Source organism: Callospermophilus lateralis, chromosome 11, assembly GCF_048772815.1.
Source record: "Callospermophilus lateralis isolate mCalLat2 chromosome 11, mCalLat2.hap1, whole genome shotgun sequence".
Classification (NCBI taxonomy): Eukaryota; Metazoa; Chordata; class Mammalia; order Rodentia; family Sciuridae; genus Callospermophilus; species Callospermophilus lateralis.
Window position 1 is genome coordinate 41,968,746 of NC_135315.1, and position 12,752 is coordinate 41,981,497.

At 42.2% G+C, this 12,752-nt stretch overlaps 2 protein-coding genes across 3 annotated transcripts in view; both read right to left on the bottom strand.

The window, feature by feature from the left end:
* Nucleotides 1-2,991: 2,991 nt before the first annotated feature.
* On the bottom strand, nucleotides 2,992-8,803 carry Rskr (ribosomal protein S6 kinase related). 2 transcript variants are annotated; one of them, XM_076870765.1, is made up of 12 exons: nucleotides 8,592-8,803; nucleotides 7,949-8,197; nucleotides 7,785-7,868; nucleotides 7,587-7,655; nucleotides 7,143-7,212; nucleotides 6,814-6,918; nucleotides 6,604-6,644; nucleotides 6,324-6,351; nucleotides 6,132-6,221; nucleotides 5,959-6,047; nucleotides 5,738-5,848; nucleotides 2,992-5,304 (listed from the first exon to the last, which is right to left on the bottom strand). In XM_076870765.1, exons 1-12 carry the CDS (start codon nucleotides 8,766-8,768, stop codon nucleotides 5,083-5,085), a joined length of 1,335 nt encoding a protein of 444 aa, XP_076726880.1. In that variant the 5' UTR covers nucleotides 8,769-8,803; the 3' UTR covers nucleotides 2,992-5,082. The 2 variants fall into 2 exon arrangements, with proteins under 2 accessions (XP_076726880.1, XP_076726879.1); XM_076870764.1 differs by lacking the exon at nucleotides 8,592-8,803 and having other exon boundaries at nucleotides 6,814-6,936; nucleotides 7,949-8,364.
* A 147-nt stretch (nucleotides 8,804-8,950) lies between these two features.
* Bltp2 (bridge-like lipid transfer protein family member 2) overlaps nucleotides 8,951-12,752 on the bottom strand; it is a 28,143-nt gene continuing 24,341 nt past the window's right edge. The window contains exons 33-39 of the mRNA XM_076870763.1: nucleotides 11,884-11,970; nucleotides 11,442-11,552; nucleotides 11,170-11,305; nucleotides 10,935-11,065; nucleotides 10,660-10,761; nucleotides 10,230-10,364; nucleotides 8,951-9,800 (exon numbers count right to left, since the gene is read on the bottom strand). Of these exons, the coding sequence (XP_076726878.1) occupies nucleotides 9,618-9,800; nucleotides 10,230-10,364; nucleotides 10,660-10,761; nucleotides 10,935-11,065; nucleotides 11,170-11,305; nucleotides 11,442-11,552; nucleotides 11,884-11,970 (885 nt within the window). The 3' untranslated portion in view covers nucleotides 8,951-9,617. The remainder of the gene's footprint in view (nucleotides 9,801-10,229; nucleotides 10,365-10,659; nucleotides 10,762-10,934; nucleotides 11,066-11,169; nucleotides 11,306-11,441; nucleotides 11,553-11,883; nucleotides 11,971-12,752) is intronic.

Consider the following 12,752-nt stretch of genomic DNA (forward strand, 5'->3'; position numbering starts at 1 on the left):
CATGCAGAGGCACTGGGTTCGTTCCTCAGCACCACATAAATGTAGACTAAAGATATTGTATCTGCCTAAAACTAAAAATTAAATATTAAAAAAATATTTTTAAAAAGTTCTAGTTTGTAAGAATTCTGTGTTAGAGACATTTTAATTCAGAGGGGGATACTGGGGATTGAACCTAGAACTACATTTTTACCACTGAACTACATCTTCAGCCCTACCTACCCACCCGCATTTTTTTTTTTTTTTGAGACAGGGTCTTACTAAGTTGATTGGGGCCTCACTAAATTGCTGAGGCTGGCGTGGAACTTCAGATCTTCCTGCCTAAGCCTACCAAGTCATATGTGCCACCACTCCTGACACTTTTTTTAAAATATATTTTTTGTCCACTGATTTGATTAATAATATCTTTAGCTATAGTATGTTTTTTTTGGGGGGGGTTACTGGTGATTGAACCCAGGAGCACTTAACCACTGAGCCACATCCCCAGCTCTTTTTTTAATTTAAAGACAAGGTCTACTAAGTGGCTTAGCCTCATTAAATTTCGGAGGCTGGCATTGAACTTTCAGTCCTACCTCAGCCGCCTGAGCCCTTGGGATTACAGGCATGCCCTGCCACTCTCAGCTAGCTATAGTTTTTATGTGGTTGAGATTTTTTTTTTTCTTTCATAGCATCTGGATTTCTCATCTTGGTTGAGTCATTCATTCATCAAAATTTCATATAAATTTATTCCTATTATGGTGTTTTCATTTTCTTTCTTGGTTTAAATATCTCCTTCAATTCTTCATTGTAGACCTAGTCTCCCAGATGTATATACATACATTATACACACACACACACACACACACACACAAATATATATTTGTAGATGGACACAATATCTTTCTTTTTCTTTTTTTTTTTAAGAGAGAGAGAGAGAGAGAATTTTAATATTTATTTTTTAGTATTTGGCGGACACAACATCTTTGTATGTGGTGCTGAGAATCGAACCCGGGCCGCACGCATGCCAGACGAGCGCGCTACCGCTTGAGTCACATCCCCAGCCCACCACAATACCTTTCTAAAAAAATATTTATTTATTTAGTCAGTCTTAGGTGGATACAATATTTTATTTCTATGTGGTGCTGAGGATCGAACCTAGTACCTCACACGTGCTAGAGGCAAGCACTCTACCACTTGAGCCACAATCCCAGCCCCAATACCTTTATTTTTTAATGTTATTTTTTAATAAGTTGGGATAATTATTTTTATATTTTAGTTGTAGATGGACAGAATACCTTTATTTATTTATTTATGTGGTGCTGAGAATCAAACCTAGTGCCTCATACGTGCTAGGCAAGCACCTTACTACTTACAGCCCCAGTCCCTGTTCTAAGATTTTTTTTTTTTTCCAGTTGTAGATGGATACAATGCCTTTATTTTATTTTTATGTGGTGCTGAGGCTCAAACCCAGTGCCTTCCACATTCAGGGAAAGCACTCCACCACTGAGCTACAAGCCCAGCCTCCTGTTCTAAGATTTTTAATGTTTTGATGATTACATTTAAATATTTAGAATTAAGTATATAGCATAATATGAAATAGGGTTTCAACTACTTTAAAATTTATAATTTTTAAATTTTAGGACTAGAAATTTTTTATTTTATAAAAATCTAACTATGTAATCCAAATCAACTACCCTGTAAATATCCACTAGACATTTTTGAGCAGAATCAAATGATAAACTATGGAATTGTTATCCCTGCTTGTCAGGAGCTGCCTTGGATGAACACACCTTCAAGTCCTGATGCCCTGGGGCTCTGACCAATTACTACATTTTATAGTGACTTGGGTATTATCCGAGCTCAGATAGCTAGGTGTGGCTCCAGGTATAGGCATCACCTGTGGTGGTTGAGTTACACTCACCTGTTCCTTGTAATCCTACTCTTTTGCCCTTTTGGAATAAAGAATTTTGGTGGCTCTCTCTCTTTCCATGGACTCTTAAGGACACGGAGCTGTCTCAGGAATATTGAAAAGGTATCTCTCTGTGGTTGCATGCTTTCTTTGTCATTTTTTTTTGAGTTATTGGAATAGTCAGATTTTGTGAACCCAGCATTAGGTCACCAGCTAGGATAGACGGTGACACCTGCTATTGTATAATGGTATACTGAACAAGGCAGGCAGTGTAACAGCTGCTAATCAATAGGACTCTGTATACCAGCAAAACAGGAATACCAGCTGTCTCAGGAATATTGAAAAGGAATCCCACCCCTCCACAATTAAGAACCAGTGGTTAGGGCTGGGGATGTAGCTCAGTGATAGAGTGCTTGTTGAGTATACCCCAGACCCTTAGGTTAGAGTAAGAAACCTCCCTGGCACCCACCCCCAAAATAATAATAATAGATAAATAAAGAACCAGTGATTATTTTATTTATCAGGAAAGTATGCTCCAGAAGGGGTTGAAATGACTTATTTAAAAACAATGAGATAGCTGGGCACCATGGCACATGCCTGTAATCCCAGCGGCTCAGAAGGCTAAGACAAGAGGATCTCGAGTCCAAAGCCAGCTTCAGCAAAAAAACCGAGGCACTAAGGAACTGAGTGAGACCCTGTCTCTCAGTAAAATACAAAATAGGGCTGGGGATATGGCTCAGTGGTCAGGTGCCTCTGAGTTCAATCTCTAGTACCCCCACCCCCCCAAAAAAGACAGAGACAGATAAATCTAGGCATCAGATATAAATTCTAAGCTAATGCTCTTAACTGCTTGTGTAGGGATTTTATCCAATATATAATTCTGTTCATTACAACTTTTTTTTTTTTGGTTGTTGATGGACCTTTATTTTATTCCTTATTTATATGCAATGCTGAGAATTGAACACAGTGTCTCACATGTGTGAGGCAAGTGCTCTACCACTGAGCCACATCCCCAGCCCTCATTACAACTTTTTAAAAGTAATAAAACTATAAAAATGAGATAAAAGGATAAAGGATACATTCTCTTTTATTTATTTATATCCCAATCTTATTCCAAAAAAGGCTTACAAAAATGTAGATAATACAGTTAATTTTTAAAAAGATTAGAATAGAAAACTGAGAATAAGGAAAATAAAAGCAAGTTGGAACCAAGAATGTGACTAACATGCAAAATACATAAATGGCTGCTGAAGGTGGGGCACAATTTGGGCTTTAAGTAGTCTAGTATTAGCATGAGAAGAAAAAGTCAGTTGAATATTTACTATCTTTAAGGTAAAAACCAAACAGCAATTCAGGAAAAGCACAACTAGATACAGAGAAAATTTATGAACTGTAATGATTAACACCTTTTTACAGACTCAAGTTTTATAGAGATTCATATGGACTGCTGAAGTACAATCCAGAAAAAGGAATTCTGCAGAGACTAACAAAATGCCAATTATATACAGGCAAAATCTGGCTTAATACAGAGACAGAAATAGTAAGCACAAATATACAGGATACTCTCAGACTCTTTGAATTGGAAAAGAGAGATCAGATATAATTGAAGATATAACGTGGTCTATATAAAAGCAAATTTGGGGGGGGTAATTCCAAGGATTGAACACAAGGGTGCTCCACCACTGAGCTTTATTCCTAGCCCTTTTATACGTTATTTAGAGATAGTGAGGCACTAAGAATTCAGCAAGACCCTAAGTTGCTAAGGCTGGCTTTGAATTCATAATCCTCCTGCCTCAGCCTCCAGAGCTGCTGGGATTATAGATGTGCACCATCATGCCCAGCTAAAAGCAAATTTTCCCCTCAAATATCAGAACTAAAATGAAGCTTTTGAGAAGTTAGTTTAGGAAAATAAAAAAAGAAAGTCATAAAAGAATTGTAGGGCTGGGGATATAGCTCAATTGGTAAAGTGCTTGCCTTGCATACACAAGGCCCTGGGTTCAATCCTCAGCACCAAAAAAAAAAAAAAAAAAAAAAAAAAAAAAAAAATTGTATGTAAATTCAAGGACCAGGTGATTTTCCTTACAAAAGGAAAAGGTTCTTGAGCTACATCTCTAACCTTAAATCTTAAGGTTGACGTATGCCTTTGAATCCCTTGATTTGCCCATAAAAAACTGCATTTTGAGCTGTCTAGGAGAAATGCTCAGCTCACTACTTCTTTTCATCTTTTGGAAAATATTTTGGTAGCTATTCCAGTTACCCCTAGAGAAGACATTTAATCCTCCCATGTTTTAGTTTCTATTTTCTTTTTCACTTTAGGCTATTGCATTCATTCCCCCCACCTTTTTTTGATATTAATTATTGAACCTAGGGGTGCTTTACCACTGAGCTATAACCCCAGCCCTTTTTATTTCTTATTTTGAGACATGGTCTTGCTAAGTTGCTGAGGTTCACCTTGAACTTATGATCCTCCTGCCTCAGCTTCCCAAGTTTCTGTGATTACAGGCATGCACCACCATACCTAGCTCATTTTCCAATTTTTAAAAATTAGATTTACTGACAACTGATCTTTAGCCCCAGTTTTTTGTTTTAAACAGTATTGTGGGTTGAACTCAAGAACATTCTACTACATCCCCAGCCTTTTTTTTTTTTTTTTTTTTTTTCAATTTTGAGGCATTTAAGTTGCCAAGTCTGGCCTCAAACTTTTCCTGCCTTATCCTCCCAAGTAACTAGAATTACAGACATGCATCACTATGCCCAACTCCCAGACTCTATTTTTTAGCTGCATATTTAGGTGTTAAGATGCCAACTTTTTAAGCCTCTGAAAAACATATTTCTTCTGATTAGCCTATTAAACATATAAATAGCACCTTTGGAGTCCATGAAGTGTTGTGATTACCCAAGAAAGGAAACATGGCAAAGAAACCAGGAAAGGGAAAGGTAGAGGAAGCCTTTTGCTACAGACTGGAGAAGTGAAACAAAGGAAAAAGTTACCACTCTGACCTGAGATGTTATATGAACTGTTAAGTTGTATGATGGGGAACTGAGTGCCCACAATTTGAACTCTAGACTAATGCCTAAAAGAATAGAATAGTAAGGGGCTACAAAGTAAAAACTGGATCATCAAAGTGGTAATACGGAGTTGGTAGTAGAAGAGATCCTCAGGTTCCCAGCTGGGCCCCAATCTATAGTAGACAGGGTCAAGCAGGGACAGAGTGGACCAGGAAGGACTCCAGATCACAGTCAAAGTCCTTGAAGGGCTTGGACTCCAATGGACTGGGCTGAGTATCTTGTGTCTTCATGACAAAGTCCACTGGCTGCTTCTGTAGGAGCTCTGGGTCAAAGGTCACACCCCTAAAGAAGGGGTGGACCTGGAAGTGATGTAGATAACGTAGACGGTGGTGGGGGTTCTGGCATAGGAGCTGAAGGGAAATAGAGTATGAAGGATGAGGAATTGGGACAGGAAAGAGACTAAACAAAGATCATGAAAAGGGAGAATGAAGTTCATGGAGCTGTGGAGAACAGGAAAAAGAACTCTAAAGAGTAAAAGATTTGTAAAAGGGGGAGAAACAGGCTAATTTGAGGCAAAGGTAGAAATAAAGGAGCTAGGATGTGTGAATTTTCAGATGGGAAGAGTGCAGCACTGGTCAAGACTCTGAAAGGATCTGTCTGTTCTGGATGGTGAGGTGATTTGGAGGACCAGGAACTCAGGAATGTATGGTTAGAGAGCAGATAATTAGATTAAGTTGAAGTAATCCCCCAAAAAATATTAATCAGAGAAATGGGAAATATCACCTTAATGATAGGGCAGTGAATGGTTTAACAGTCAATAAGGAAAGCAGTGCTAACCCTTACCTCATGAAGCAGGAGAGAGAGCTCCTGGTTAAGAGAAGCTGGAATTTCAGAGTCACAGTGGGTCACACTTGCCAACATGGCCACATGATCTTTTTCTGCAGCCACTGGGAACTGAGTTAAGAGGTGGAGGAGGGAATGAGACAAGATTTCCTAAGGTCTTCCTTCTTCCCACCACAGGGCAAAGTTCTCTTCTCTGCCCAATACCACTACCAATCTCTCACCTTTCCAGTTGCCAGAGAGAAAAGCAAGACACCCAGGGACCACCAATCAGCAGCATGGTTGTAAGGCCCACCACTCAGGACCTCTGGGGCTATGGATTTGAAAGATACCCATCATGACATCCTTTGGCTATATACCAGTCCAGTATTTATCCACCAGCTTTAGCCTCTCTCACCCATGTATTGAAGAGTGCCACAGATAGTATAGGCTCGGGCTCCCCGGGACAGGTGGCGGGACAGACCAAAGTCTGTCAGTTTCAGATGGCCTATGAAAGAACATAAGGCAACCACAACAGCACTCTGTTCCACCCCTGATCAGCCATGATAAGGGTATCTCTCATCCTGGGGCTAGGGAAGAAAAGACTTACCTCTTTCATCCAGAAGGATATTCTCCATCTGAAAGATCACAGAGGAGAAGTTATTATTATTCCTCTTCAACTCTTTTATCATGTATACCCTTCAAAATGAAGAAGGTGCCCTTACTCAGCATTCAAAGCTATATTTGGGAGAGCCATCACACAAATCCTTGGCACCCACTGGGGCCCCAAGATCAACTGTTCTCAGCTCTCCAACTGCTTTCTCCTCAGACCTGTTGGAACTTCTTATTGAACCCCCACATCAGACTAAGTGAAAAAACGCTAACTCTACCTTCACGTCTCGATGGATGATGCCCACATCATGGAGATAGCCTGTGGATGACAGTAAGCATGGGGTGTACAGAAGTTCTCCTGTTCTTTCCAGTTTCCCTGGTAACCCCTACCTTATCTTTCTCCTTATTCTTTGGCTTCCAGAGTTAATATCAATTCTCTCCTCCCCATCAACTTAATTATTCCCTTCCCATTTCCCTTTCTTACTTACACAGCACAAGGACCAGCTCAGCCGCAAAGAGACGGATGGAAGCCTCAGGAAAGCAGCCAACAGCAGACCACAGGGAGTACAGATCAGTGCTGCAGTAGCTACACACTGCAAAGCACCAGAAATCTAGGCAATGTTTGGGGGGTTACAACGCCAGGGCTCAAGGCATTATAGGCCTCCTATCCAAACTGATATCACCTGCTATTCCCTCTCTCTTTGGAATAGAGAAGTGCTATGAGAAGGGGAAGACAGCAAAGGCAAAATAAGCCTAAAGAGATAGGTAACAATGGTAGGTGGACCCTAGGGGATGAGGAAAGAGGCCAGTCACTCACTGATGAAGAGATGCCGTTTTCCCTGCCAGCTGTCCCCCAAGCTGTGTACAAAAGGGTGGTTGATCTGTCTCTAGGGACAAAGAAATCAGGAAGTTAGGAAAAGAACAGTGTCACTGAAGAGAGAGTCAGCCAAGAAATCAGGTTGTGCAGAAATTGAGCAGCTACTTCAACTCTGCATTCAGAGGAACTCAGTAATTAGGACTACCTGGTAATCTTGGAACCAGCATAACACTAAAGAACACACTAGGACATGCTGGAGAGATTTCCCTCACAGAACCTAGAATAACTGTGTTAATAGGTATTAGCTACTTTTTTAAGGATCTACTTTGGTGTTAAGGTTAAAGCAGATGGGGGGAGAACAGAACCAGAAAAATTAGAAAAGCTGGTTAAGAATGATGCTTTCCTGTGGTTCTTCCCATCATCCTTCCAGGACTCTGTGCATACCTGGATGCTGACCTCCTCTTTGCACTGCCTCAGGGTGTCCCTCTGTAGGACTTTTACCTTGGGTACCACCTATAAAAGGAAAGAGTGATGACTTATAGAGAATCATGCAATTGAATTGTTTATTCCTCTGAAACTCTCAGGAACAAAGATGGGAAGCAGGAACTAGAGAGTAATGTGAAGGAGTACCCAGGCCCCTACCTTCACTGCAAATACAGCTTTCTGGGCACAATCTAGCACCTTCAGGACAGTTCCAAAAGAGCCTTTAGCCACAAGACCTAAAATCTATACAGAGAAAGAGAATAGAAAGATGGTTTATAGATTTCCCCCAAAGAGACCCACTCCCAGGGATTCAGATGTCTTACCTTCAACTGCTGCTGCCCCCTAATGGGCCTCATGGGAAACTCTGGTAGAAAGAGGCTGATGAACTGAGGCACTGGCCACTCAGACAAAGGCTTCTCTACCAGCAGTGGGGTCGCCTCTAGGGGCTCCTGGTGTAGGCATTGATGCCCTTGTAGTTGCCATAGTTCTTCCAGACCTGACCTGATGGTTCCCATACCTGACCAGAGGCTCTTCCAGCCTCGGACCCAGGGACCCTGGATGTTGTCACCCTGCTGAGAAGCAAGGGAGCCACTCTAAACCTGGCCCTGAAGTATTACAGTTTCTGCACATCTTAGTAGGCACTCCCCTCAAGTCTCAATCACTAGAGGTACATTTTTGAGTACCAATCAAAATTCCTATTACCCTTGCTTTGTGAGAAGATCTGGATTTCCTGGACATAATTCAAATCCTCTAGTAAAGCAACTGTTGGAATTTTTTTTCATGATGCACCAGGAAAACAACCTGTGCCTCAGAACAGGGCTGCAATGCTTTCACATCATAGTCTCCCTGTCCCACCTCCACAATGGGTATCACTGACATGCTAGTAACTAGGCACTTCCTGGGCCTCAGGAGGCCCATGCCTCCTTCACTTCTTTCAATAGGCTGCCAGAGCCCCCCACAACCTACCTTGTGAGGTGCAGTCACCTGGGTGTGTTGCCCCTGCCGACAGCTCACCGCTCCCATTCCCAGCCTCTGCTTCCTCTCTCCTTCCACTAAATCTGCTGTCCCAGTTATATAAGCAATCCCTCCACTGGATGCTGAATTAAACAGGAGCCCCGCCTGTTCTAATGTGCACAGACCCATTAGCTTTGGACCAGTGTCATATGAGGACTGGCAAGTATCTGTGATAAAACCTTCAGGCACAGAAGAAAAGAGGCCACCCTCAGAGTGACAGCTATAGGATGTTTCAGGTAGGTGGGGAGAAAAGGATACAGACAGTTTGAACACATGCACTTAACACAAAAAATAAACAAAAAAAACAGCATCAAATTTAAAATATTTTTTTTTTTTTTCTCCTTAGGTCATTTTTTTTTGCCATTCTCCAGGGCATAATCCAGGGGGAAGAGTAGGGAACCCATGGCCAGCCCTAGCTCCTATTGCCATCCTCCCAAGTGAGCACACAGACTGGGGAGAAGCTGATTCTCCCCTAGAACACTAATACCTTTTTCATACAAGGCAATAGAGTGAGGGACAGAGGATCAGCCCCTTCCCCTTGGCTTCCTGGCACAGAGGGAAAGCAGTTATGCTTAGAAATATATTTATATGTGTGTGTGTGTGTATATATATATATATATATTTATATATATATATGACTATAAAAATTTATCATACTTGATCAGGACTATCCCCCCACCCTTCCACTTGACCCCAAGAAAACAGGATCCTAGCCATGGGCCCATTCCCTGGGGTCTTGCTCTCTTCTTGCCTCTTTGGCCCTGGGCCTAAACAGCATGAGATGAACTCAGTATTATCATCCACCATGCCCTGCGGGGAACAGGCCAGCTGCTAAAGAGCTATGCCTCCCTCCATAGTACTCTGTGGGCTCTAAACCCCCACAAATCCTGGTGGATAAGGGGAAGCCCCTCCCATCCCACAAGTCCCTGGGCCTGAGCCAGAGTCAGATCATGTACTGCAGCCACTTGAATTGCCAGATCACTTGCGCCTGCCAAAGATGGACTTCTTGCCAGGGTTCTTGTCACCCACACTTAAACCGATGAGGAGCCGAGCTTTCTCCTCCTCTTCCTGCTGTTTCATATTCAGGTCTGATTTAGTTTCTAGCTTTCCTCGGACCTCAGACCCTGTTGCAGGCTTCAGCCTTAATTTTTCTTTGATTACCTGGCAGGTTGGAGAGGAGTAAAAGGAAAGGTAAATATTAGTGGGGCAAGCAGAATAAATCAAAGTGAACCAAGTCAACCAAGATTTATTAAACATATATACAAATCACAAGAGAGCAGCTCAAATTATAAAATGGTCTCTGCTTTCAAGAAGCTCACAGTCTAATTTGAACCCATTCTAAACTTAAGGTTGTAGCAGCCCTTAGTTCCCTAAAAATTAATAGTTATCAACATTACACAAAGCAGTAAACATTTAATTTAATCATTTGGGCAAAGTTGTGGCAAGGACAAAAGAGAAGAAGGCTCTCACTTCAGTCACCTGCCCATTCTCAAAACTACTATTAAATATATCCTAAAACAAAGGTTCCTGAGCAGGGGATCTACTTGCCAGCCCCTGTTAACCAAACAGCCATGAGCCCTGGCGGGATACCTGGGCAACCAGGGCTTTGCGGCTATCCCTTTTGACTGCCATGGCAAAGTCTAGCCATGTCCATGTGTTGTTGTGGTACTCCAGACAAGGCAGTACCAGATTAAGGTCACCCCAGTCCACACTGTTCTTTTCACCCTGCAAGAGAAGAGGGAGAGAAGAGAAGAGGGGAAAAAAGTACATAAGCACTACTTTGAATCTATGCCAGTACTTGAGTGTAAATCAGTCCTGCAACATCAACCTATAGATACTGATTTCTCCTTACCTCAGTCTAGTAAGATGCTAACCCCTGCAGGAAGCAGAAGGAACAGCATATTTATCACCCAGTTTGTCTATAATCTCTGATTATAATCCCTGATAATCTTTACTGGTACCCTTTCCATTCTGTTCTAAATTCCCTTCTGTTCCTAAAAAGTGCTGAGGAGGTACAGACCTTATAGCTGACACACAGTGGAACCTGTGGAATCTTTATGTAGATGAAGGAGTTGTTCATGGCAGCTCGCTCTTTCATCTTGTCAATGTCATCCACAGGATGCTGGGAAAAGCACAAGAACATCATGAGCCTCTGGAACTATCAGAAGAAATGCAGGACCCTAAATATCACCCCTTCCTTTCAATCCTGGAGTAGACTCAAAGAAAACAAGAGAAATCCCCAGCCAGGACCAATAGATTCTCCCATTTTTCTATTATCAGGGGTATATGTAGTACCTCAGGTGATTTGCGAAATGACCTTCTGACCCCAGAACTTCGAGTCAAGCCCTGTGCCACACCCTTCCCAGGGCCCAGAGGTACGGCATCATCTGTTGCAATTAGCTGCCGAGGCTTTACCACTGGTATTCCTATGAAAAAGCAAGCACAGCAACTACCATCCCCCTTCTGAAGCATCTGCTATCTCTGTGGCTGCCACCCCATTCTTCTGGTCCTCCACCATAAAAGTTCTTACCAGTAGTCACCAGTTTGGACTTATCCTCTTCATCACCAACTTCATCATCTTCCACAGTTCGTCCAGGAAAAAAAAAGCCCATCATTCTATGAAAGAACTGGTGTGTCAGCTGGATGGTTAGAGGCACCACATTTACCTAAAGGGAAAAAAAGTTGAAGAAATTAAGCTCAGACACTATCCCTCAGTTTCCTACCCCTAATTAGCATAGAATAACACACAGATATCTTTGGATTGCCCTTTGTTTCTGGGTTCCCAAGGGACTGTACACTAACCTCAAAGTGTTCTTTAACAGAGATACCCCCCACAGGAGGCCGGACTTTGCTGAAGAGGCGGAGGGCTAACTGTCGCCCAGACTGGCAGGAACTCTGGGGCCGTAGGACTACCTGTAGGGCAGAGTAAACAACAGCCCAATCAAATGTCCTCATTGCCACAAATCAACCCACAAATGCTCCATACAGAGAAGCAAGATTCTAAACTGAGCAAGATTTTACCATCTCAGATCCACATTGTTTCTTTTAACGGGTTTACACAGAAGAGCCATTATAAATGCCCTGTGCTTTTAAAAAAGCATATGAACCAGTGAGGAGGAAATAAGACTTGCTATACAGGTTTGAAGGTGTAGCTCAGTGGTAGAGTATTTGTATTGCATATGTAAGGCCCTGGGTTTGATCCCCAGTATCACAATAAAAGAGAAAGGAAAAAAAAAAAACTTGCCTTATAGACAGCATTGGGGAGAAGGTTGTTCATAGTGAACCAGCCCAGCTCCAAAAGATGTTCTGCTGTGTCATCAGACTTATTCACCTATAAAGACAGATTTTTGCCCCAGTCCACTATAGTTAACCTTAGGAGCTTGCTAGAGAACTGCTAAATACCCTGTTTTCAGATCCTCCATGTGCCTAGTCCCAATCTTTGATCTCTCTTTAAATGTCACGGAATCAACACACCCTCTAAACCAGTGTTTCTCACTGGTACTCCTGGCTAGGGATAACAGTACTTCCTAGTCACTGTGACATTTAAAAATTTTCTCATTCATTTCCAAACATCCTCTGTGAGAGAAAATAGTGAATATGTCCTCTTCCCCATCCAAATGAGCACCTCATTTGGATGTGTCTAGAGTCTTAGAAGCTTGACTAACCTATGTTCTCCTACAAATGGACCTTGAGAGCTTATTTGGAGGTTCTAGCAGGGAAGTGCAGCTACCAAAGAAGTCCTCCTCTATCGGGCAAGGTTGTCCTCTTCAACTGAGCGTGCAGCTTCGGGAAGGATGCACATGGAGCGGTGAGGGAGGAAAGGGACACCCGACTAGCCAGCCAGATCAGCTGAATCAACCCTGGCGATCAATGGGGTGACAGATGTCGCAGCCAGATCTCACTCACATCCTAGAATGTTTCTATTCTAAGCTAGACTTGGAAGATTATTTCCCTCTGAGCCACATTTGCAGGGATAGATAATCTTAGTGAAAGAAGCATTTGTTCAAACATATCTATGTTTGTGTCATTTAGTATCTAAGGAAGCTCTGCTCATGTTTCTAATCATGGCCATCATTACTAATCATATATTAATTAGTCCCCCTTTTTAATCTC